We start from the raw sequence: 26,866 nt of genomic DNA on the forward strand, positions 1-26,866 counted from the left end.
ATGCAAGTAGAGTGAGAATGCAGATTATGAATGAAATAAGTGTATGTCTCTCCCACTCCCCTCGCCTGGTGGGTTCCCCACTGCCAGCTAACATATCCGGCTTGACCTTCATACCGGATTCAATACTGCTTGGACATGACACTGACGAAGACATTCTGCAGCTTTGCTGCCAACACGCCACCATTGGCAATCTGAAGTGGGTACTCTAACCTGGTTCCCTTTAAAACCCCATCCCCATGCAGGGGGGGGGGGAGACGGATCTCTATCTCCTCTCCTCCCTGCCTACCCCCATACTTCGCGCCTGATGGGGCTCGTCTCCACTGACCTCTTTGGGGATGCCTACTCTATCATCCCTATTCTTCTGTTTTCACCCCAGTCTTCAGTCTCCCCACTCTCTCACTAAATCGACCAAGGTACACCCTTAACAATGCCGCCAAATTCTAATCAACATCTAAATTCCACTGGTTTCGTCTAAATTTCTAAGACAACAAACACTATTAGCTTTTATCTAGCGTATAGCCTCACGTCTAAATTTAATAGTACGAACGTGTACAAAAATATCACCCTTTGTGCCCTTAAAAGATATCCTCTAAAACATCATCAACCATCGCCACTAGCAGACATACCCTGGTCCTGTTCCACCTATCCTTTTTACATACCATGTTCCCCGTTTCCCTGACAATAGAGTCACCAACAACTGCTAGTTCCTATGTGTTGATGATCAAGTGCAAGCTCTGGAATTGATGTGGGCAGCTGATAGCTTGATGGGCCCCTCAATTTAGATCCACTGAGGGCATCCACCTTGTCCTTCAAGCTCTCATATAGGCCCATAACAACACTGAGTTGTTGCCTCATTTCCTCATACTCCTTACATCGCACGCACACAAAGATATCACCCTTGGCAATATATATCCCGTACCTGATTGTTCCACAAACATCAAGCAAGCAGTGCATTTTAAAAGGCTGTGATTCAGAGGGCAACTGTCCCCCCCCCCCCAATTCTCCCCTGAGCGACAGCACTCCGTTTAGCTTGAGCCTTTTGCTTTGCAGCTCTGGTCTGAGTCATGATTCCGATTCAATTTCAATAAAATTTCAACCCTAAACTTCTATCCCAACGCAGTTGTAACACTATATATCTATTTATACTTTTTAAGTGTCAAGTATTATCTTCGAGTTTCTTTATATAAGTTCCGTATCAAGTTATGTATTAATTAATTATGTTACGTTCATAAAATCTAAATCGTTATATGTATTTAATTAAAAGTACAATTTAATTGACAATGAAGTTCAACAAGATTAATAAATTACTGATTCAGAATAAATCAAGGATCTTGCCTAGGTCTATAAGCTACTTACAGAAAATAATTTAATATTACAATTGGTCAATTAAGCGGCTAACTATAGCTAAAAAACTTCCGGTTCGCCGGCTCTGCAAAATTTGTAAAACACGTGGATTATCCCCCTTACCGATACTAAGTAATAACCTACAAAATCTCTAACTACATTAAAATTTAAACTAAGTATTGTAACTAGAAATATAGAGCTACTCTAGAAAATAAGTTTATGCCAATTTAAGTTAATAAAACAGAAAAAAAAACTTCTCTATGTTCCTCAGCCGTAAAAACTTCGCCTGCACAAGGCTACTCTCGTTCCCATAATCATTCATTCCCTTTTATGCCTGAATGTGCTGGAATCCAGCAAAACTTCACTAGTTGTTGACGATGATCAATCTGCAATAGCAAACTCCTGATTTTCATTAAAATATGGTGATTCTTTTGGGAGGGATTCTGCATTTCTCTAATTGAGCTGAGAGAGTCAGTGTAAACTATATATTTTGCAGACGGGTGTAGAGTCAAATTTTCTAGAGCTAATTGTAATTTTTTTTTTTTTTCTTTTTTTTTTTTTTTGTGAAAACCCGAAAACGAGAGGTATTAGAACCTATAGTACTTAGTACCATGCTTGGGTTGGAGGTTGAGAAGATGAAAGAAGATATTTGTTGATATTACACTTGAACTTCTGTAGACTGTAATTTTCAAGAAATACGTATGAAGGAAGGTTGTTCCAGAAAATGGCAGCTGAATGAATAAACGAGGAAGATGAAAAGTTGCTTCTGTGAGTTTGAAGTTGGACAGTAAATAGATGTTGGCACATGTTCGGACTGTTTTGAAAGAGAGCGGGAATTAAAGAAGCCAATTCAGAAGAACAGTGCCCATGGAAGTATTTGTAGAAAAGGCATGCAGCAGAAATAGTATGTCTATGAGACAGTGAGTGGAGAGACTCTGTTAGAGAGGAGTCATTAATTAACCTAACTGCCCTCTTCTGAATGGAATTTAGAAGCCTGAGAGAGGTTTTGGGGGCATCACCCCAGATGTGGGAACAATATTCCATGGTAGGTATTTGTACAGAGTGAACAGCTGTTTGGAAGAAAGTAACGCCGAGAACGAAAGAGAAAATAAAGTTTTTTGGATGCAGAGGAAGCAATAGTATTGCATACAGTGCTGCTGAAAAGTTGCTATACTCAGGTGGAAGAGAAGCAGATAAGATAGCACAGGGAAATACTGGTGCTGCTCCAACAGTTGAAAGAGATTTGGAACCATCCGTATATATCGGCAAGTCAGCACAGCTTTGAATATGGCTAGCATGGAGTTGTTGCACAGTCGGTGCCAGTAGACAATTCTTTCCCCATTGAAGAAAATAAGTATCACAAGTCAGTTGAGAAAAGGAGGTCCATGGTTTTGAGAGTAATTCTTTATCTATTGCCTATTGTGGAGAGGAACATTCCAATTCTGTGATATTTCAAGGATCTGTAGGCCAGCTGGTCGTAGTTTACTTGGTTTATTTCTGTAGGGATTGAGTAATGGTTCATTAAAAAGGTATGGCTGAATAGGATGCGAAGAGCAAGTCTGTATTATGGCTGGATATTTAAGTAATAGCATTTTTCTGTGAGAGGCAGAGGGGGCTCATGAGCTTCAATGTATGGACTCTGGAGTTGGAGATGTCCTATATGCACCAATTGCAATCCGCAGTGCATTAGGTTGAATATGATCCAGCCAGCATAGTATACTCCTTCAGGCATAATCATAAACTAGAGCACCATAATTTAAACAGGATCTATCAGTGCTCTATATAAGAGCAGCAAAGTTGTTTTTGTTGTTATTTGGTTTTTAGGATCATTAGCAACTAAAGCCATATTGCTCCAGGGATATGCGGTGGTCATTCCCTGATCCACATCCTCTGTATTTGGTGGTCACAGGCTCGAACCGTGGTCTAATCAAGAAGCGTGTGCTACACACTGCTGCTCCTGCCCACCTGGCTACAGAGGCACCCAGCAAAGTTGTACAATCTGCTCCCCAAGACAGGGCAGATAAAGCTCTTAGCATGTTGATCTTTTTAAGACAGGTAGTATGTATTAATTTAACATGTCAAAGAAGTTTAGCTTTCTGTCCAGGATTAGTCCCAAGAATCTGATATTGCTGGCAATTGGAATGGTGGAATTTGAAATCCATAGTTCAGGATCTGTATGCAATTTGCATTGACTGCAAAAGTGGATCGCAACTGTTTTCTGTTGGGAAAGACGATATCCACTGAGCTCAGCCCACTTTTGTACTTTATTGAGGGACATCTGCAATTGCCTTTCGATAGATCTCATGTTCTGAGAATGGCAAGAAATAGATAGAGATCGTTAGTGTAAAGGTATGCCTCTACAGTATTTAGAAGTTCTTTTGTAATGGAATCAATTCTAAGGGCAAACAGGGTTGCACTCAATACTGATCCTTGCGGTACTCCTTCCTGCGAAAATGTAGCAGAAAGGGAATTTTGATATTGGACCTGAAAAGATCGCTCTTAAGGAAGTTCCTAATAAATATGGGCAGGTTGGTTGCCTCGTAGACCAAGAGTATGAAGGTCACTGAGAATGCCATTCCGCCAGCCAGTATCGAATGCCTTCTCTATATCTATGGAGACCATAAGGTATTTGTTTTTAACAAAGGCACTGAAATTTCAGATTCAGCCTTGATCATCAGATCTAAGGAGGATCTGTTTTGGCAAAAGCCACGTTGACAATTACTCAGTAGATGTTGAGTTTTAATGATCTAAATGAGTCATCTGTGGATGATTTTTTCAAGAATTTTACCAAGGCAACTTGACAGAGAGATTGGCCTGTAACTATTAGTACTGGAGGGATCTTTTCCCGGTTTTAAAAAGGCCAAAACTGTAGCATGGTGCCAAGAGGTTGGATAAATATTTTCCAGGCAGATCCGGTTAAAAACAGACTAGCAGCAGTTGTAAGTTTTTGTCATCAAGATGCTGCAGCATGACATAATATATGCCATCTGGCCCAGCACTATGCCAACTGGTGCCATCTGGCACAGTTTCGTGTTATTCTGATGGCCTGTAAAAGTTCACAATATTGAAGAGGCTGATTATTGGAAGTGATAGTGAGGTTCGAAAGTTAATAGGTCTCTTTTCGGTGGCGGCCTTAATTTTCTGGAATTTCGGAGTGTAGTTTGATGCAGCTGAGACTTGAGCAAAGGCTTTGCTCAAGGCATTGGCTATATCTAGAGGAGCAGAGAGTTCTTGCCCAATGCAGGAAAGAATTGGGGAAGGGATGGTTGGAAACTTCCCAGAAAGCTGCCTAATTTTCTTCCATATTAGTCTGGAGTCAGTGTTTCTATTGATAGTAGATGTGAATACACTCCAAGATTCTATCTTGGCTTGCTTTTGAATGTAACGTGCTTTTGCCCTTAGCTTCTTGTAGCTAATTAGATTAGCTGTGGCTGGAGATCGATGGAATAAATTAAATGATTTATTTTTTTCCTTCTTCATTTTTGTGCATTCTTCGTTCCACCAGTAGTTGAAATGCCATAGAGTCAGGGGATTTGATAATGGAATTGAGTTCTTAGCTGCAACTAAAAGATGGGATGTAATATAATCAGTAACTTCATCTATGGGCTGTAGTCGAATAGTTTTTGTTTTTTTTTTTTGTCAAGAGTGATTGCTGACTGAAATTTGGCCCAATTGGCTTTAGAGAATTTCCATTTCCTGCAGGATTGGTATAATGGTGGTTGTGTAGTCATCAGATTACAAACAATTGTAAAACGATCGCTGCCCATGGGATCATCCAGAGGGGACCATTGCATGACTGAAAACAGTACCAGGGAGCAAATCGACAGGTCAATTGCAGAAGTCTATCCAGTAGGTAACTGTATATGGGTGTGCGAGCCACTATTAAGAAGAGTGAGGTTTTGTTTTTCCAGTAAAGTTTCAATCGGTCGGCCACGTCGGTCTAATTTAGTTGATCCCCATAAAGGGTATGGACATTGAAATCCCCCTGCAAGCAGACAGGGGAGGGTAGCTGTCTTAAAAGTTCATCAAGATCATTATAAGAATATGTACGATTTGGTGGGAGATAGATTGAGACTAGTGTTAATGCAATCTGAGTAATCAGATGCACAGCAACAGCTTCTGATTTGGGTTTGGAGGGTGATTTGCCTAGCCAGAATCTTTGAGTTAATTAAAATAGCTACACCACCATGAGCAGAATCAGAAGTATTCCGATCTCTTCGATATATTGAGTAGTTTATTTAAATGGAAATTTCAGGAGTTAAACAAGTTTCCTGTAGACAGGAAACTGGAGAGTAGAGGTTAATTAAGTACTGAATATGTCATCAATGTTGCCACGAAAGGCTCTGCAAAAAATTAGGCATTACTTGAATTTAGAAGAAGCTGTACCTGACATGGCTGTCTTATGGCATTCAGGCTTCGGTTTGTCTCGTTTTGGAAAGGTAGGGCGACCAGTGTCCATATATTTTCTGCAAATACTTCCAGAATTGGATCTTCCTGTTTTGATGAGTTCTCTGCATCCATCAATGTGTCCTGGACAATTTTTTCGAAGTCGAACTATGATTATTTGAAGTAGTAGCAATCACTGGAGGAGGAGTAGATTTCGCTGGTATCGTAAGAGGCATATAACTTGCTTGGTCTGAGTGCTTAAGGGCAATGGACTGTTGTTGAGAGAGGACAGTCTGAGCCCAGTCAGAGATTGATGTGTTTGATGGAACAGTAACATCAGTTTGAGTGGTAATGGTTTGATATTTTTTTGCAATATTGGCACAGGTAAGGTTAGGTATACTGGGTGCAATTAATTTTCTTGCCTCCTGATAACTAACTTTGTTTTCAACTTTATATTTGACAATTTTTTCTCCGTTTTCCACCTCTCAGATGTTTTAGAGTAAGCAGGATGGTTGCCTTTGGGATAGATCATATCTTTCGCAGATCATATCTTTGGTTGGGATAGATCATATCTTTCGCAGAACAATCACTTTGACCATGTTCGGAGGATCCACAGTTCAGACAAACTGGGTTCCCTCTGTATGCTGTTTGAGAGTGGCCATACTTTTGGCATTTATAACATCTCAAGGTGAGAATAATATTTCTGGTAGGTATGAGTATATTGTCTCTTTTGACAGCAATTACGTTTTGTTCCTGAAGCTTATCTTTAATTTCTTACTCTGTCACATTAAAAAGATCCCAACTTGATATAACACCCTTAAATGTATTTAGGGTTGCATGGGGAGTTACTTTCACTGGAATTTTAGCAAAGTTTGTCATTTGTAAGTTTTTCAGAATGCCTGCGGTCGACAGTTTCTACAAGTAAGTCCCCTGATTGCAGTCTCTTAACTGTCTTGGGAGACCCTGCAATACTTTCCAAGTGTTTTTTGGATTAGAAAGGGGATAGCTTACTAACAGGCTGTTCTGATAATGGCATTATTAAGAATGCAGGAAACTCAGAAAGAAAATGGTTTTTAATCTCTTTGGTTGAGAAGAGTCATGCTGTTCTGTCTCTGGCCAACAGCTTGTAGGTTCTAAAGAGGGAAACATATTTTCTTCCATGTTGGCTCCTTTTAGCCCTTGGCAGATGAACTTTTCTGCCAAGGTTACCGGCCCCACCATGGGGAGGCAGGAGCAGTGCCTGGTGTGACCAAGCGAAATTAGGAGTTAGTCTATTAAATATGAAAAATAAAGAAAGGTTACTGATCTTCCTTGCTCTCTACCAGTACTTTTGATAAAAGAGCTGCTATTGAATAAAAGAATTTATTAAAGAGAGAAACGAAAAAGATAACTAAACTTCACCTTTTAGAAAATCGCAGTGAAAGCACAGAGAAATCGCTCAGTTACAATCGTTTAGCACCCAGGGCCTCAGAAGGTAGTGTTGATTGTTGGAATAAACTGGTAATGTGGAAGCAAGTAGTTTAAAATTTAAAGAAGAACTAGAAAATTATTAAGGGGATGGGGGAGAGAATAGGCGATTTTTGCTGATAAATGGGTAATACCATCCATCAGCAAAAAAAGTACAGATAGGTTCAGAAATCCCTTGACTTATATTCAAAAAGTTTATATTAACACCTTTTGGCATATCTCATTTTGTGAAATTAGGATTTAGCAACCTATGGTCTGTCATATCCTGTGCTTTGGGTGCCAACGTTCTTCTTCTTCTTTGGTCCAACTGCCTCCCCCAGCTGGCAGCTGGGGGAGGCGGTTGACCACGCAACCAGTATGCTGCTGTAGGTGCCGCAGGGTTTCGGACTTGCTCTGTGATGTTCTTCCATACCTTACAATCCATGGCTTCAGTCCTGGCCTGGTTAAGGTCGAGACGTCGGCTCTTCAAGTCATCTTCCACTTGCTTGGCCCACATTTTCCTAGGCGCGGTCCGTTGGTTGCTCCATTGGGTGGGTCGTTGTCTCCAAAGGAGTGTGGATGGTATTCTGTTCGTGCCCATTCTACATACGTGGCCAAACCATCTGAGCCTTCGCTTCTGGATTTGGTCGGCAATGGTTGGTTGCTGTTGGCATCTGGTGCGGATGGTATCATTAGTGATGTGGTCGCGAAGAGAGATGCCCAAGATCTGCCGCAGGCATCGCATTTGGAATACCTCAAGTTTGTTCAAATCTAACTTGAGACAAATCCATGTTTCCGATCCGTAAAGAAGAATGGGCAGAATCAAAGTCTGGAAGAGTCGGATTTTAGTCTTTGTGGAAATGTTGGTCCTCTTCCACAGACACCATTTGAGCGAGGCGAACGCAGTGGCCGCCTGTCCAATTCTGCTGTGGATTTCCATGGTGGATACAACTTTCTTCTCCTGGACCAGCGACCCAAGGTATTTAAAGTCCTGCACTTGCTCGATCTGGACGCCTTCAAGATAGATGGTGGGTTGCGACCCATCTGTTGTCAGAGCCTTTGTCTTACCAGCATTGATCTTCAAACCGTATGGCCGGGCAATGCGGGCAATGTCGTAGAGGATGTCTGTGGCTTCAGCGTCGTTACGCAAGGATAGCACTATCATCAGCAAACATCAGGTCAGTCACAATGATCCTTGTCATATTGTATGCCCTGTCTGTTTCTGAATGCTTGCCTCATAATGGCGTCGACCACGATGTTGAAAAGCAACGGGGAGGCTACATCCCCTTGGCGGACTCCAGTTTGGATGGTAAATTCCTCAGATAAATCGTTCTGGATGCGCACCTGGCTGGTTAAACCGTTGTATGCAGTTTGGAGGAGTGTGATGACTTTTCGAGGTACATGTTCAACCTCTAGTAGTTTCCATAAGGCAGGCCGGTGGACACAGTCGAAAGCAGACTTAAAGTCAATGAAAACAATGACGGTTCGCTGTCCACACCGGATCCTCTCCTCCATCAGCTGACGAATGGCAAAGATTTGATCACAGCATCCTCGCCCGGGTCTAAATCCTGCCTGTTCTTCTCGACTGGTTTGCTCGCAATGTTTTTGCAGTCTTGACTGGATGATCTTCATAAAGACCTTTCCGATGATGGAAAGGAGGCTGATGCCACGGTAGTTCTTGCAGTCCCGGTTATCACCTTTCTTGTGGATCGGTACGATAATGGCTTTCCTCCATGTTAACGGAATTTGTTCAGTGCACCAGATGGTTTTGAGGAGTGAGTGTAGTCGGCGAAGCAGTACATCTCCCCCGGCTTTGATTGCTTCTGTGGTGACTTGGTCCACTCCTGGTGCCCTGCCATTCTTCAGGGATTGTATGGCTGCTTTCACTTCTTCTACTGTAGGCTCAACATCGACCATGGAGACCTCAGGGGGGTCGATCGAGAGTGCTGTTGCTGGCGGTCCCTGAGGTGGGTGCCAACATTACTCAATAATAATTAAATTTTCACTTCTCTTTAGAGAAGTCTTACTCATAAGTAGTGCAGTAGTAGGGCTGAGAATGGATGTCATACTGGTTTCACATAATTGTGCATTATTATCCTCTGTATGTATTATCCAGATGAGCATTTCATTTCAAAAAAATTTTGATTTTGAGTCCTAATGGGTGCCTGAGAATAATTGTTAAATCAGAAGAGAAAATTGTGCCCTCCAAAGCAATTGGCTAACTTTGGCTTACTAAAGCTCAGATTCTCTGGAATTCAGATCCAGAAATTGATGAAATTGAATCAAGCCATAATAAATAGATATAAAATATATTATTACTATCTTAATAAAAGATCATAAAAGAATAATAAATTAAAAAAAGATGTAAAATATGTAGATGGAAAAGATGAGATGTTTTACAGTTTAAAGAAAAATAATAATAATTCATTTTTAATGCCACTAAACACTGACTCAAGACTGCATATATAACTTTATTTACAATAAAATAAAATAAAATAAAATTACTATAAAAACATAAGTATATTCAAAAACTGCAATTAAAATAAAGTAAAATAAAATGTATGTTACAATAATAAAATCACTAAAAAGATTAAAATCACTTAAAACCAGAATACAAGAGCTTTTCGGCAGCAACAGCTGCCTTCATCAGCTGAAATGGTTACGGGCTATCCAACAATATATATATATATATATATATATATATATACACATATATATATATATATATATACATATATATATACATACACGCACACACCTAATTCTATCCCAGCAGGTCCGCAACACCACTACAGCACATGAGCATTATTAAGTTCCAGTACTGCAACTGGAAACGGCTCAAAAACAAACCATTCTAAACAGCACATCCCTCCCTCCCTAAAATGAGGGACTTGAAAAGCAGATAAGCAACCCTTATCCCTATTAATGCTATATGTCCGGACGAACATATTCGTAAGCTTTCTAGCCACTTCTGGTTCCAGAAACCGCTAGCCCTATCAACAACCAACGCTCCTTTGGTTGAAATACCATGCCCTGTTTCCCAAGTGTGTTCAGCTATGGCTGAGCTCCAATAATCCGCCGTCTTGATGGCTCTATCATGTTCACCCAGGCGATCGCATAAGCTACACTTTGTTTCTCCCACATAACACTCCCTACACTCTGGGCATTCAATCTCGTATATGACCATGCTGGTGTCACCGGTATCAATTGAATCTTTAACACTGGACACCACTGTGTGAAGTCTCCGACCAGAAATTTGCACACAGTGTATCTGACATGAGCGTAAAATACATGCAATGGGTTCTGAAATACCTGGATAGCAGGGAATGTATATGGTGGCCCTAGGCATAAAACATCCCCGTGACCCCTATTCATGTCCTTTAAACAACCCTCAATAACGTCTTGGGGATAGCCACATATCTTTAGGTCTGCCGTAACTCATCTAATCTCGTCATCCCTCTTCTCAGAGAAGGAATGTGACCCTACCCTTCCCATCAAAGCTTTGACCACACTCTTCCTGTGGCCACTGGCCTGAGCTGATTTAAAGTGCATGTACTGGCTGCGACACATAGGTTTTCTATAAACCGTAGTTCTCAGGCATCAGCCTTCTCTGTAGACATCAAGGAAAGGCAGGAGCCCCCCTCCACATCTACCTCCAGGGTAAACTGAATATAAGGCAAACCGTCATTCAACCAACTGAGCATTTCATTATCCCGACCCCTCTGTATTACCATAAAAGTGTCATCAACATATCTCTTCCACACCCGTACCGGGAGTGGAGGAGTGCTCATCAACATCCTATTTTCAAACCCTTTCATGGCCAAACTGGCTATAACCGCACTAATGAGCAAACCCATGGCCACTTTGCAGACCTGCTGATACATAATATTCCTAAACACCATAGTGGCAGCAGACATACACAAACTGGTTCCTTTACAAACGTCCTCACAGTTTAAAGCTGTCCTACCTTTCAAAGTACCATCACTTCCAAAGCTACCTGTGCACAATCCAAACCATGTTCAATGGGTATACAGGTGAACAAGGAACTAACGTCAAAGGACACCATAATTTCTCCCTCTTCTATCTTCTGAGTTCTCACAAACTGTATAAAATCACTACTATTCCTAATGGTAAAGTCCGATCGCCCTACCATGGGAGGATATGAGCTCCGCCAAAAATCTGGATAGAGCATGCATCGGACTGCCCACAAATGACACAAGTGGCCTTAAAGGAACCTCTGCCTTATGGACTTTTGGTAGCCCATAAGATTCTATTGATACCGGTGACACCAGTGGGGTCATATACAAGAATGAATGCCTGGAGTGTGGGGAGTGTTATGTGGGAGAAACAAAGCATAGATTACGCAATCGCCTGGGTGAACATGACAGAGCCATCAAGACAGCGGATTATGGGAGCTCAGCCATAGCCGAACACGCTTGGGAAATGGGGCATGGTATTTCAGCCAAAGGAGCATTGGTTGTCAGCAGCGCTAGGAGTTTCTGGAACCGGAAGTGGCTAGAGCGCTTACGAATATGTTCATCTGGATGATACAGCATTAATAAGGGTTGCCGTGTTAATCCACTTTTCGAGTCCCTTATTTTAGGGAGGGATGAGCAGTTTAGAATGATTCGTTCCCAAGCCGTTTCCGATTCCAGTGTATGGGAAGTTAGTAATGCTGATGTGCCGTAGTGGCGTCGCTGATGTGCTGGGATAGAATTAGGTATTTATATATATTGTTGGATAGCCTGTAACATATTTCAGCTGACTGATGAAGGCAGCTGTTGCTACCAAAAGCTCTTGTATAGTGGTTTTAAATGATTTTAATCTTTTTAGCGATTTTATTATTGTAACATACATTTTATTTTAATTACAGTTTTTGAATATACTTTTATGTTTTTATAGTATATTTTATTTTATTGTAAATAAAGTTATATATGCAGTCTTGTGTCAGTGTTTAGTAATAATAATAACAGTTTTATCAAATTTTTATATGGATTTTATATATGTAAAAGCATTCACAAAGTTTTCATTTTTATGAATTTTTTAAAACTTCATGAAGAAAACTCAATACTCAGGGCCAAGACATTCAGAGAACTCACTCTTGAAAGGGGTAATCCTTTCAGTAATAAAAACATTCATCCTGAGTAGTGATTTTTTTTTTTTAATTTGTTGTTTTTGAAAATTTTAATTTAATAGTTGGCAGTTAAATTAAAATAAGAAGAAATTAATATTTAAATTCATTTGAGTACAAAGTTTTAATTTTTAGTAAACTTTAAAATTTCATAAAGAATCATTCCAATGAGCCCACCCTCCATCCTATACTAACTACAAGTTATCTACATATTTGGGAAACTCGTGTAAGCATTAATTTTGGCTACCCTTTTGAACAAAGGTGGTGCAAGGATTTTTGACAGTACCATTGAGGATTCCCTAAGAGTTCAGGGAAACTGCTAGTTAGAGAGAAGGATAATTTAGATCCATGTTTACCTTCTCCCACCCAATCATCCCTTTATCCATAACAGAAATTCGTCCCTAATGACACTGCTCCGATTTTTACAGCAGTCTTTTATATACAATAGTATCAAAAACATCTCTGAAATCTAAATATGTGACTTCAAAATAATTTTTTGCATCCAGATTCCATTTTTACAGCATCATAGTACCCAATGAGATTAGTTAGACAAGGTCAATCTGGTTGAATCAGATTGGTTAGACAAGACCAATCTGGTTGGGTCATATTGGTCTTGTAACAAATCCATGCTATGACTACCATATAATTGCATTCTTGTCTAGATGGATCTGCTTTACTTCCTTAACCAGTGACACCTTAATTTTTTTTAACAAAAGTCAAACTTACAGGTCTATAATTACTCGTGTCACCCTTTGAAGGCCTTTGTGAATTGGGGATATATTTGGACATCTCATGTCCACAGGGACTGCGCCTCTATAGCAAGGATACCCTCATAATTAAGGCAAAATGCTTGATTACCTATTTTACTGCTTCCATTAAAATAACTGGATAGATACCATCCACCCAGTTGACTTATTTACATTTAGCTTCAATAATTTCTCTTCCATTTCCCTTTCAGTTACCACAGAATCATTTAGATCCCATTAGAATTGGATATACTTCTGGCATTCCCATCCCTAAAAAATTCCGTTTATGTGAACTTAGATGTTAAATATCTATTCAGTTTTTCACAACCTGAGCAGGAGGATCATCAACAGTTATACCATTTGTATCTAGTGGACCAACATGATTCATCCCCTTCCTTCCAGTGTTTACATAAATGAAGTCTGCTTCTGTTCTTTGCATTTTTTTTCCAGACTTCTCATAACATACCTAAACTTGCTTAACCCCCTTTCATGACCTGTTTGCATACATCTACCAGTTTATATCTACTGTAGGTTTCAGCATCCTCTGATAATTTATATGCATTCCACATATTTTTCTTCTCTGCCACCAATCTAATCAGTTCATCTAACATCCATATAGGTCTAAGCCTTGACAGTATCTCTTAGCTGGTATAAAAAGTTTGTAGTTTCTATGATTACTTCCCTGAATGTTTCCAATTCAGAATTTGCTCTTGTTAACATCATCGGTTCATCCCACTGAATAGGAATTAAAAACTGTCTGATACCACTATAGTCACCTTTAATAAAGCAAAACCTTTCTATGTGCTTCAATAAGAGCACACTCCTCTCCCTCCTGCTCTGTCTATCCTTCACGTGCACATTGTACTCCCATATTCCAATTCTACATCCCTTATGTCACGGATATTACAACGTCCGTGTTTGATGACTTGATCAGTACTTCAAATTCATCTAATTTGCTTAGTATAGGTAGGTCCCGTTTTACGATGGTCCATTTTATGACTTTTCACATTAATGACTGTTTCAAAATATTACCTGAAAAAATTAAAAATAACAACAAAATCACAACTCAGTAACACGTTGCAGCAACACCTGCAAGTCCAAACATGGACTAAGCGTTTCATTTGTTTTTCGTGGTGCATTGTGGGTGTAATGATAGCTACACCAAGAGTTATTATTATTATTGGCCATATGGTGCAAGGAAGTCTGAGGCTTCCTAACAATTAAGGAGAAAATGGATGTGATCGTCACATGGAGTCTGGTGAGCATCAGTCGGATGTGTGTAAGGTCTACTGTATCAATGATTATGAACAATGTTGATAAAATAAAGTGCACACACACACACACACACACACACACACACACACAGGGATAACAAGTGTGTCATCCTCCAGAACAACTTATTCATGCAGTGAGACAATGGAAAAAAATGGAGAAATTGTTAGTGTTGTGGGTTGATGATATGAACCAAAATAACATTCCTGTTACACAGGTGGTAATTCTGGACAAGAATATATTCTGGACAAAGTCACTATTTGACAAAATATGTGAGGAGTCTGGTAGCACTGAAACATTTACGGCCAGCAAAGGGTTGTTTCATCAGTTTAAAAACTGTTGTAAAATTCACAATGTGAAGTGTGTGGTGAGGCTGCTAGTGCTGACGTTGCAGTGGTGGAAGAGTATCCTTCCGAATTTAAATGCTTAATAGATGAAGGCAACTAACACCCTGATTTAGTTTTTAATGTGGACGAAACAGGCAGTGGAGTCATCTCTTGAGTACGTATTTACTCAAGTGATGACTCCACAAGACCAAAGTAAAATTTTTTCATTAATCATTTTATATATAAGTATAAATAAAACATCTGCATTAAATGTTTAAAATATTTAATTATTTAAAAAGAACAGAAATATTGGTGCATACTTGGAAAAATTTTGGGAATTTTGGAACCTATCTCATTCAATTACATTATAATTTGGTCTTGTTTTACGACTTTTCATTTTACGACCCTGTTTTGCTGGAACCTAACCATGTCGTAAAGCGGGTCCCCTGTATACTCCTAGCATTAGAGTATATACAAGTTTACAGGCGCTTTTGTTTTTTTTTTTTTTTTTTTTTTTTTTACTCTTAATTTAACTCTTAACAAGTCCATGTCCAAGCAAACTTGTAATCCTCAACACCATGTTTTCCAGGTTGCTGCACATCCCAATAAAAGCAGTGCAAGAAACTTTCAGCTCTACATGTGGTTGCTATTAATCTGTTAGTCTGTGAATCCACCCAAAGCTAGTACTTTTTCATTCCACCTAACACTACTACCACATGAGCATCAAAAAATATTCACTCATCTATTTAAGTGTAACCAATGTTAAGGGTCTTCACAGTTACAAACACAGACCACACTGAGAAAAATTCTACCCAATGAGCCTTGGGAAATCTCACCAGGGCTGAAATGATTGACAAGGTGCCCATCACATACTTCCTCCTTTTGCATCTGGACAGAATTGCAGACACTTTCAAATTGAATCCTAACTCACCCTTTACTCAACATTGATCAGTACTTGTAAAGTACCATATTTCCCCATGTATAAGATGCACCTTAATTTTGGGGCCCGAAATTTGAAAAAAAATGTATTACATAAAGTTATTGAACTCAAGTTTTATTCTTCATAAAATTCATACAACTCCTCATCACTATCAAAACTCCCATCCATTAGCTTGTCCTCTGTGTCTGATGACAAATCACTGTCTTCATATATTGCCTCGTCCTCAGTTCCATCTATGGCATTTGAAATGCCACACTTCTTAAATGACCTGACAACAATCTCAATCTTGATATTATCCCAGGATCTTTTCACCCAGATACAAACTTCTCCTATAGTTGGTTTCTTCACTCTTCCTGCTGGTGTCAAATTGTCCCCATAAGACCTCATCCATTGGTTCCATTCGTCTCTCATGGCAGCTTTGAAGGGTTTGTTAATGCTGACATCAAGTGGTTGGAGCTGGGATGTCAAGCCTCCAGGTATGACGACAAGTTTTGTTTTTTGCTCTGCAGCAATCTTCTTTGTGTTTTTTGTTACGTGTGCCCTGAACTAATCAAGCACCAATAGGGCAGGTTTGTGTAAGAGCCCCACCTGGTCTCCTGCTTCAAACTCTCTCAAACCAGATCTTCATCCCATCCTTATTCATCCAACCCTTGTCACGAACGAGGACAATCACTCCTCGAGGAATGTCTTCTTTTGGCATTGTTTTGCGTTTGAAAATCAGCATAGCAGGCAGCTTGGTTCCGTTGGCAATAACAAGCTAGAACAACTGTATAATGGCTCTTTTCATGTCCACTTGTCTTCACAGTTACAGTTTTCATCCCCTTCTTATCAACAGTTCTATTACTTGGGACATCAAATTGAAGGGGGACTTTGTCCATATTTGCAATCTGTCCCAACTCAAACTGATGTGTCTTCCGACATTGAATGACAAAACGATGAAATTCAAGGACCTTCTGCTCATAGCTTTCAGGCATCTTTTGGGCGAGTCTAGTGCATGTACGCATGCTTAGTCCATTCCGTTTCATGCACTTGAAGCACCAATTGTGTCCTCCTTTGAAATCAGTAACTTCTTTTTCATCAGCAATTCTTCTTGCCTCAGGCTGAACCATCTTTGTGAACACAGGAATTCCAATTGCCCTTTGCTCTTCAATCCCCTCTCTAACTCAGGCCATTTTGCTGACTTGCCTCTCATGGCCTTCTTCTGCTGTGGCATTTTCAGTAGGGTTTCTTCTTCCCATAGCCAGTCTCAGATTGTTTTCTCAGTTGGAGGAGAACCAAACTTACATTCAGCAGCACGATTTCCATTCACTTTTGCAAACTGGATCACTTTTAACTTGAATTCAGCACTGTACGAAAATCTTTTCTGAGCCATTTCTGGGCAAAACATGGCAAAACGTAACCTAATATACCGGTAACAAGTGCAAAACAATGAGCGCAAAGACAACAAGCGCTAAAAAGCAGGAAATGCAAGTAAAAAAATCTACAACCACTGTATAAGACGCACCCAGTTTTTAGACCCCAAATTTTTCGAAAAAGAGTGCGTCTTATACATGGGGAAATACGGTAAGTCCTCAGATATACCCTCAATATCATTATTACTACTGTATACAATAATATCACCTTTTGCACCCTAAAAAAATAGTTGCTCTATGTCATAAAGTTCTACTAGGGTAAAAGTGAATTTATTAGTGTCTGATGCAGAAATCTTTCTGAAAGTGAGTTTGTACCAATAGTGAGACATTAGTTGCTTCCCAAAAGAACTTGGAAAAAAAGGCTCTTTTACTGTTGGATCACTGCCCACTAATCCCCCAGCTGATGTCCTGAAATTGAAAGACAGCAAAATCAGAGTCATGTTTCTTCCAGAGAACACAACTGCACTAATTCAGCCCGTGGATATTAGGGCATTATTTAAGCCTTTAAAACCTCCTACTGCAGTTGAGTTTCTTGTTGGTGTTGTGCACTCAGAAATTAAAGTTCTAGAATTTCTGAAAACATTAACACTGACAAACATTACAAATAATACTGGGTTAGCATGGGAGAAAATAAGCTCAACAGCAATTGAAAACTGCTGAAAATATACATTGGAAAAAATTAGATCACTAACAATAACCTTGAATTAGCAGCACTTTCAGAACAAGAAGCAAAATGCTGCTTGTAACGTACTTGGTGGCAGTGTCGGAGCAAATGACCCGGCTGCTTAGATTGAGGTGGAAGCAGAAACTAAAATTACATGAGTGAGAAAGAAATCCCAGCCTCTGCGAACAGAGGGAAGACAATCGAAAAACAGAAGGCCAGTGAAATAAGGAGTGACTCAGAAGATAGTGTGGATGGAAAAATGCTGATGTCGTTGTTGTTGTTGTTTGGTTTTTAGGAGCATTAGCAACTAAGGCCATATTGCTCTGGGGATATGCGGTGGTCATTCCCTGACCTTTACGCATCCTCCGTATTTGGTGGTCACAAGCTCGAACCCCAGTCTAATCAAGAAGCGTGTGCTATGCACTGCTGCTCCTGCCCACCTGACTACGGAGGAGCCCATGTCGATGTCATGTAAGCAAAAATCACCAGAAATTAATGAAGTGCCCGAAAACATTAATGAGGTGATGGCATGGTTAGAACATTGAAGTGACAGTGAGCATCTTCATTTATTGCATCTGACCACTATTAAGAATGATGTACTGAAAAAAAGCTGTCATCAGTTCCGGCAAACTAAATTACACAATTATTTCAGAATGGATGCATAAAATGTAAGTCCATAACAGCATTGGATATTAGTAGAATGAAAAGGGAATGATACAGCCTTTAATACATTATGTCTTTTGGTCTGTATACTCATAAAACATTAGTAAATAAAGTCTTTATTTACTAAATAAAGTGTAATTATGTTAAAAAAAAAAATTTAAATAATGGTAAAATTTTTTGGCTATAACATGGGTATTAAAGTGTCGCCTGACATCCGTGTTATATCCAGGGGTGTGTGTGTGTGTGTGTGTGTGTGTAAAAACATTTTGATAGCATTTGGAATGGGGAAACCTGGCACGCCGCCAGTATACCAGCATACTGCCATCTTGGTCATTTGGTCATTCTCAGTCTTACATGGTAATGGTCAGTTCCTTTCTTCTTGCCTATTCCTATATTCCGATATCATTACTTTTTTCAATTATTTTTACTTGCTTCTGTAAGGTCATCCATGATTTATTTAAATAAATTTATTTAAATAAATTATATAATTTATTTTAAAAAAGTAAGTACAATATTTTTATATTACATAAATAAGAAATATTTAACAATTAACCTTTATTATAAAACCCCCAGTAACAAGCACACATAGTTCTACAATTGTAAACAACAGTTTACTGATCTGCTCAAACCATATGCATAAGCACAAATTTCCCAAACATTGCACCCTAGTTGAAAAAGGGAGGGTTGTACAGCGAAACCAACAGTGGGTTTGGCTGTGGATTTCGTTATAAAGATGCCACCAACGTCTACACCAGCGATTCCCACCCGTGGTTCATGAACCACACGGTTCCCACCCATGATTTAGTGCGAACCCACTGGAACACTTTTGCAAACCCCCTTGGGTTCACAAAAGTTTTCCAGTGGGTTCGCATTAAAAATTCTGTAATGGCATCTGTTAGATTTACATATTATTGTAAACTACAAAATATAACTAATAATAAACAAAGTAAAATAAAATTAAATAAAACAAAGAATTGTCAAAGAAAGAAACCACATCTCCCACAATTCCTTATAATTGTTTTACTATCTTACAGTATATCACGTTAAATAAACATCTAAAATTATTTCTTGACTAAACATCTAAGAGTATGAAAAAAGTTGTTTATGCATGGGTAATGCGAGATATAATCAAACGATGCATGCATATTACCTGGGTAGGAAATATGATGGAAGTGCATTACCCATGCATAAACAACCTTTTTCATACTCAGACATTTATTCAAGAAATAGTTTTAGATTAAACAATGCACACCATTCAAGCACACAATATGTGTGCTTGATCTCATATTGTGGAGTTATACTTCATAACCAGGTTGTCACTATTGCAACAACAGGGTACCTGCCCGCCCAAAAACAATGAGTAAGCCAATAAGCTTCGAAATGGTGCCATCTGAGTGGTGGCATCCACCGAGAATAAGTAACATTAGTCTTCTCCACTGATGAAGTTACTTATTCAAAGCAGTGCAATACCTCGGCAACTCATTGTGAAGGTATTTGAGATATAATCAAACAATGTAAGCATACTACCTAGGTAGTAGAAACGATGGAAGTGCATCACCCATGCCTAAACAACCTATTTTTAAATAAATATATTTTCCATGCTAATTTTTTTTTCATTCTTAAGGATCATTGTTATGTATAGGCACTTTTTTTTTAGAACCTATAGTACTTAGTACCGTGAATAGGTTGAAAAGATGAAAGAAGATACTTGTTGACATTAGACTTGAACCTCTGCAGATTATGATTTTCAGAAATAAGTATGAAGGAAGATTGTTCCAGAACACAGAAGTTGAATGAATAAATGAGGAAGAAGAAAAGTTGGTTCTGTGGAACGAACTAAACTGGGACAGTAAAAGGATGCTGACTGGTTGCGGCACGTGTTCAGACTGCTTTGAGAGAGAGAGAGAGAGAGAGAGAGAGAGAGAGAGAGAGAGAGAGAGAGAGAGAGAGAAAATTATAGAAACCAATTCAGAAGAACGGTGCCTATGCAAATAATTATAGAAAAGGCATGCAACAGAAATAGAATATCTGTGAGACAGAGTGAAAAGATACTGTTACAAATGACACATTAATTAACCTAACTGACCACTTTTGAATGGAATCTAGAAGCCTGTAAGAGGTTTTGGGGGAATTGCCCTAGATGTGGGAACAATATTCCATGATAGGCCAGATTTGCGATTTCTACAGAGTAAACAACTGTTTGGATGAAAAGTAATGCTGAGAGCAAAAGAAAAAACCCAGTTTTTTAGTTGCAGAGAAAGCAATATTTGCAATGTGCTTTATGCTGAGAGAGATTAGAAGTCAGGGTAATCCCCAAGATCGTGCCTAGAAATCGGAGTATCATCGAAGGTAAGCATTGGAGCAGAAGAATCCTTTTTGTGAGATATAAGACAAGACTAAGTTTGAGAAGGATTGAAATTAAGTTTTCTTTGCCCCACTGGAGATAAGCATTTAAGGATTTGGCAGTGAATACTCAAGAAGTTCAAGTTGTTTGAGTAAGGCAGGGTTTCTCAAACTGGAAGTTGGAAAGCAATGTGCAAAACATATGGAAGAAAGCCATTAATATACAAGTGGAAAACAATAGGAGAAAGAACTGAACCTTGGGAAACATTAGCATAATGGAGAAGTTAGAAGACAGAGAGCTATCTACCATCACCCACAGTGAGCAGTCAGAGAGAAAAGAATATACCCATTACAAAGAACAGCTGGCAAACCATAGGTTGGAAGCTTGTTCAGAAGACCTTTATGCCAAACATGATCAAAAGCCTTTGAAATGTAAACAGCAATGGCTTGAGTTTCACCAAACTTTTTCATTTAATTTGTCCATAAATGGGTAACACAAGCCAGAATATCACCAGTGGAACGACACTGACAGAATCCATACTGGCAATCGTTGATCAGATGAAAGATTTCCAGATAGTTTAAGAGTTGGCAGTAAACTGATTTCTCCATTACTTTGGAAAGAGTAGAAGTAATCGCAATGGGACGATAATTGGATGGAAGGGATTTGTCACCCTTTTTAGGAACAGACTGGATATGAACAAATTTCCAATCAGAAGGAAAAACATCTTTGGAATAAGAAAGTGAAAAAAGGCAGCAAAGAACAAGAGTAAGTTCAGGAGTGCAGGTTTTAAAGTGAAACAAAATGACACAAAACATACCATCAGGACCTGGAGCTTTCGTTGCATCAGATTCATCAAAATGATAAAATGATCAACATCCTTTTGACAGAAAACCACAGGATTCATTGAATGGAGTGTACTGGAAAAGTTTGAGGTGATTTACAAAGATCATCAATACATGAGTTGGAAGAAAAATAGGATGCCAGCAGGTCAGCTTTATCTTTGGCTGATGTGGCAACAGAACTATCTGGTTTTGACAGAGGTGGGAACAGAGATGGGCAAAAACTGCAGCCAATAACTTTGGAAAAAGACCAGAATGCTCGGCTACCATTTGGACAAGAAGCAAGTTTTCTACTCTTAGTCTGTTCAAAATCTAGTTTGGATTGATTAATAACTGCTTTACTAAGTATAAATAATACTTAATAATAATTTTTATTATTACACAATGTCGCTTATGAAAATATAGTACTGGAAATATTTTATAATAAAAGTTTAGTACTATTATATGATTTCAGAGAATATAGGCTTAGGGGTTTGCAATAAAAATATTATGCTGAAAGGGGCTCACGAGTCATAAAAGGTTGGGAACCATTGATCTACACTGTATGCATTTGTAACTTTGCTGAAAATAAACTGAACCATAAATTAAAATATACTGTTTTTGTATTAGTAAATATTAAACAGTTCCAATATTATAAAATTTAATAAATATTTATATACATAAAAATAAAAAAATAATAATAATTGCCACATCAACTTTTAGATTTTGCAGCAGTGGTGCAGTGCAGCACCGGGTTGGCATGGCATATTGTATATGATATACCACATATCAGTATATGATATGTGGTATATCATACACCAGTCCTTGTTTTAAAAGGACTTTTATGTGGTATATCATAAAAGCAGCAAGTCTTGTTTTTAGAAAATTATAACTAAAACTGGAATATAATTTTCTAAAAGATCCATAAGACCTTTTCTATCAATTTCCTCAAATCTGAAACAAACAGAAAAATTAGAAAAAAATTTAACGTTTTAAAACATTTAGACCCAAAAGTTTCTATACCCATTAAATAGAGAACCTGCAGAAATGACTTGAAATAACTTTCATAATGAGCTATGTAACATCAATGAACTTTCAATAAGAAAATTAATTTATTAAAATAAATATTAAATAGAGAAGTTCCAAAAAAAAACTTACCCATAAAAGCAATGCCATTTTTCTGAAGTAATTCTGGAAGTTTTGGATTTTCTGAAGCATGTCCCCAACCAGCCCAAACTGCCTAGATTGCACAAAACACAGAGAGAGAGAGAGAGAGAGAGAGAGAGAGAGAGAGAGAGAGAGAGAGAGAGAGAGAAAAATCAATCCCTATTAACCATGCAAGATATGTTGATTAAAAATAAACAGTTAATGTTTAACTGCACTATTTATCACAAAAAATATATATATCAATTTACAAAAAGGAAAATTCCTCTTATAGCCTTCTTAGGAAAATTAACTAAAGAAACCAAAAAAAAAAAAAAAAACAATAATTTCCTTCTAAAAGCAAGGAAGCTCCAGGCTTTTACTGCAGTATCCAAAAAATAAATAAATAATAAAAATAATTAATTAAAAATAAAAATTGATACATAATAAAAAATAAAATAATCTATCATCTGATTCCTCCTCATGTAAGCATCTGTCTATCCAGCTGACCTCTGAATTTCTACCATGATATCAGTTTCAACCACTGTGGAAATAACTTATTCCAGTAATTAATAACTCACTGGGTATAAGAAAACTTGTGCAATCCAGTCTAAACCTCTTCCTCCATGGTTTAAATTTAAGGAACCTACTTTGGAATCATTTATAACAGTGAAAATTCCAGTCTCATTCACTTTCCTTTTGGAAATTAGATGCCTAATTTCCAAGCTCTAGCTCATATATTCAAAGTGTTTCCTCATATAGATGCCCTTTCACTGATCACACCAGTCCCACTTTTAGCCTTGTAGTCCTTTCAAGAAGCATGATTTCTTCTATTTTTATGTGGTCTTCATACCTGAACATTTATTCCAGTTGTGGCCTTACAATTGCTTTATACAGCAAGATTATGACCTCCCCTATCTCCACAAGAAAATGTACGATAAATCATTGTACCTTTTCTTAACTCTAGCATGCAACACAAATCCTAAAACTTTAGAAGCATTGCTAGACAGATCCTTAACACAGTATGGCTCCTGTATCATAATTATATCTATTAAGTTCTCCTCTGCAGCCATCCGTATTTCATCAGAGACTATATGAGTCCATTGACAATTAATGTGCATTACTTTAATTTTAACAGTGTTATGCAAGTTGTGTTCTAAAGCCATTACTCATTTTGTCTTCTTTATTCATTATGGACCCTTTGTCATGCCAGTTCTAATATACGTAAGTACTCAGGGCATGCAGTGTTTCTGACTGAATAATGGCAATCCCATTTATGTCTTTTACAATTTATACACAACTGTGGCTCCTCCTTATATGGACATTCAGTATACACATACCAAATGGTGAAACAGTGACCACACGATGGAGAACTGTGGGTACGGTAGTACTAGGTGTATGTTCATACAAACATACCCCAGAAATAAGAAACATTTTGTTATAATTGTGAATGGCTGGAACCTGTGTGAACTATATGTAAGGTAAATTCTGTCATTGGACATAATACTTCTTCTGTACATATCAGGCTGAAAACGTAATACCCAGTGGACACTTACAGATGAAAGATCTAGTATTAAAGCTAAAAGACACTTCTCATTTTATATCATCCAATGAATAGCAAAAATCTGCTAAGTTTTTATGATACAAATCATCAATGATATCTTCCTTAGATAACTCCTTAGGGACATCATAAATTAGCAGGGATGGATTATATTTTCAAAACACTCCACTTGATATTCTCGCAGATGCCAGCAACTCAGAAGTGAATATATTAATCATATCTGCTTTGGTAGCAGTTTCAAGGATTATTCCCTTATTTCTAGCCAGCCTCAAAGATTTGATTTTATTTCATTTTTCAAGGTACTAGTCACCACTGACCTGACATTTGTGCTAGTTTTCAAATCACTGTTTTCAGATTCTCATTAGGCTTTGTTCTTTACCTTTACTTTACCAGAAGACGTGCCTCTTGTTACCTCATCAAAAATACACTTTGATTTAATATTAACTTTTACTAATTTAATCATTTGCATACCTTCAATTACAACTTTATTGCCTGTCTTAGTCACAATTGCTGTTGGTAAAGCATTAATTACTTTTTTCATGTAATGCACTAATATTAACTTCTTATTTATAGCTTTCAATTTTTCATATTCAATGAGTATGGCGTAGCCACCATTTCCAGATTTGCCAACTTCTCCATTATCAAGTTCCCCATACTTTAACGTTACCTTGTTTGTTACACTCAATAAAAAAACTGCTCTTCTCTCTCCTCATTGCAGTAATCATCTCATAAGCCGAGGAAACGTGATAATTTTAATCATTATATATATCTTTTGTGTTGTCTTCTGTGTTTGTATTGACAGTAACATTTATGTCTTCTAACAAAGCAGAAGATGGCACTCTTAACTTTAGGTTTCATCTCTAGCATCGACTGTAATAACATTTGACTAGGAGATTGTCAAATGTTAAGTTTCTACTAGACTTAATAGTCAAAGTCTGCTAACTTCTTACCCACTTGAGTTGAGGGCAGTATTAGCTGAAGTAATGGAGATTCTTCACTAACTTCCATCATATCAGCTACAAACACACATTTCCTTCTACAGGTTACCCCCGGTTAACAATGATAATTCGTTCCGGAAAAAAAGGGTGCTAACTGAATTCGCACTGAGCGAGCGCCGCATTCCAATAAGGTAACATATGTATTTGTGAGTTGCGGTCGGTGCCATAGGATATTTCCTAATCAATAATAAATGGTAGTGAAAAGATGCACAAATATCGTCCAAATATTTAATATTCAAATATTTGTACATATAAAATATTCTGCATTACATACGTATATAATTATGTGGTAACTACTTACGTATCAAAATTAAACTTAAAATTCCAATTAAAATCATGAATTTAATTAATCTAAATTGATTTAATTTAATTGATGAATTTAATCATGAAAAATGTGTCAATTTTGGGTTGAACTTTGGCCCTCTTCCAAATAAACTAAAAGGGGTATTAATTTTAAATCCCCCGTAGCGTCACCACCTAACAATAAAGTCAACCGATCCTTCACCGCTTTGAAACCTGGCATGTTTTTTTCTTCTTTCAATATGAAACTTCTTTTAGGCATTCGTTTCCATAAAAGTCCTGCTTCATCTAAGTTAAAAACTTGTTGAGAAGTATAACACATAATACCCCTCTTCAATAATTTTAACAAGTTCTTTTTTGAAAGTTTCGGCTCCTTGATCTGCACTTGTGGCTTCTCCCTGGATTTTAAATCAATTCAACCAGCCCTTACCAGTTTTACATGGTTCCATATTTTTTTTTTTTTTAGGTGAGTTTTCTTCAGATCATCATATTGGCTAATCATTTTCTCTCTCTCTCTCTCTCTCTCTCTCTCTCTCTCTCTCTCTTTTTATAATATTTAACTTAACTGAATTCTGCATTGGATATTATCTTCAATAAAATTAGTTAAAGTCTTTCCATTTCAATCCTAATAGCCAGCCTAGCCCTAGTTGTGTGCAGTGGAACAGCTATCTTTCCCACTGCTGAAATTAATTCTTTATTTTTTTATAATTGTTCCTACAGTTAAACTTGCAAGTCCTAAATTATGGCACACATCCACTTGTCATTGACTGGAATCGATTTGCTTCAAAACATCTAATTTAATTTTCAAATTCATTCTTTTTCTTACATTTATAGTCTTCGTACTGCACCCAGACGTTGCTTTTTCATTCTTATCGGCCATTATTAACTCTTTGAAAATGTAACTGCGTTGGTTGCATTAATTATGATACAATGTTTGAGTAAACTGTCCATTACGCACGATGTCTAATACTGTACTGAGTGATGACTAGACTTTGGATAAATGTATATTACGCAAATATTACAAGCAATATACTTGATAATTTTTTTAAATGTTGATCTCGGAACTACGTAACAAGTCACTGTACTGCAATTAAATTAGAGTGCGAGAAAATTTCACTGAGCGTGGGAAACGTTTTAATGCTGTTTTGCTATTCGTTTTCAAGCTATCAACTCCATCAAATGAAACGATTTCGTTAAATATGCCAGAAATGCAATCTGTAAAAGAGCGTTATAGTGAACTGTGACAGTGTTATAGTCAGGTTATAATATAAGAACAGCGTTATAGCAAATCAGCGTAAAGCGAACTGCATTATAACGGGGGCCTGCTGTATTTCTTCTTTATTAACATTCATAATTCACTCCTATCTATACC

The 26,866-nt window shown here is 37.9% G+C and overlaps 1 protein-coding gene across 2 annotated transcripts in view; it reads right to left on the reverse strand.

Annotated features, from left to right (window-relative positions):
• Positions 1–26,866, reverse strand: part of ACC (acetyl-CoA carboxylase) — a 1,497,654-nt gene that overhangs the window by 1,332,106 nt on the left and 138,682 nt on the right. For both annotated transcript variants that reach the window (XM_090383551.1, XM_090383552.1), the window contains one exon: positions 22,651–22,732. In XM_090383551.1, the coding sequence (XP_090239677.1) occupies positions 22,651–22,732 (82 nt within the window). The remainder of the gene's footprint in view (positions 1–22,650; positions 22,733–26,866) is intronic.

Source organism: Mastigoproctus giganteus, chromosome 10 (assembly GCF_048544385.1).
Source record: "Mastigoproctus giganteus isolate SK-2022 chromosome 10, ASM4854438v1, whole genome shotgun sequence".
Lineage (NCBI taxonomy): Eukaryota > Metazoa > Arthropoda > Arachnida > Uropygi > Thelyphonidae > Mastigoproctus > Mastigoproctus giganteus.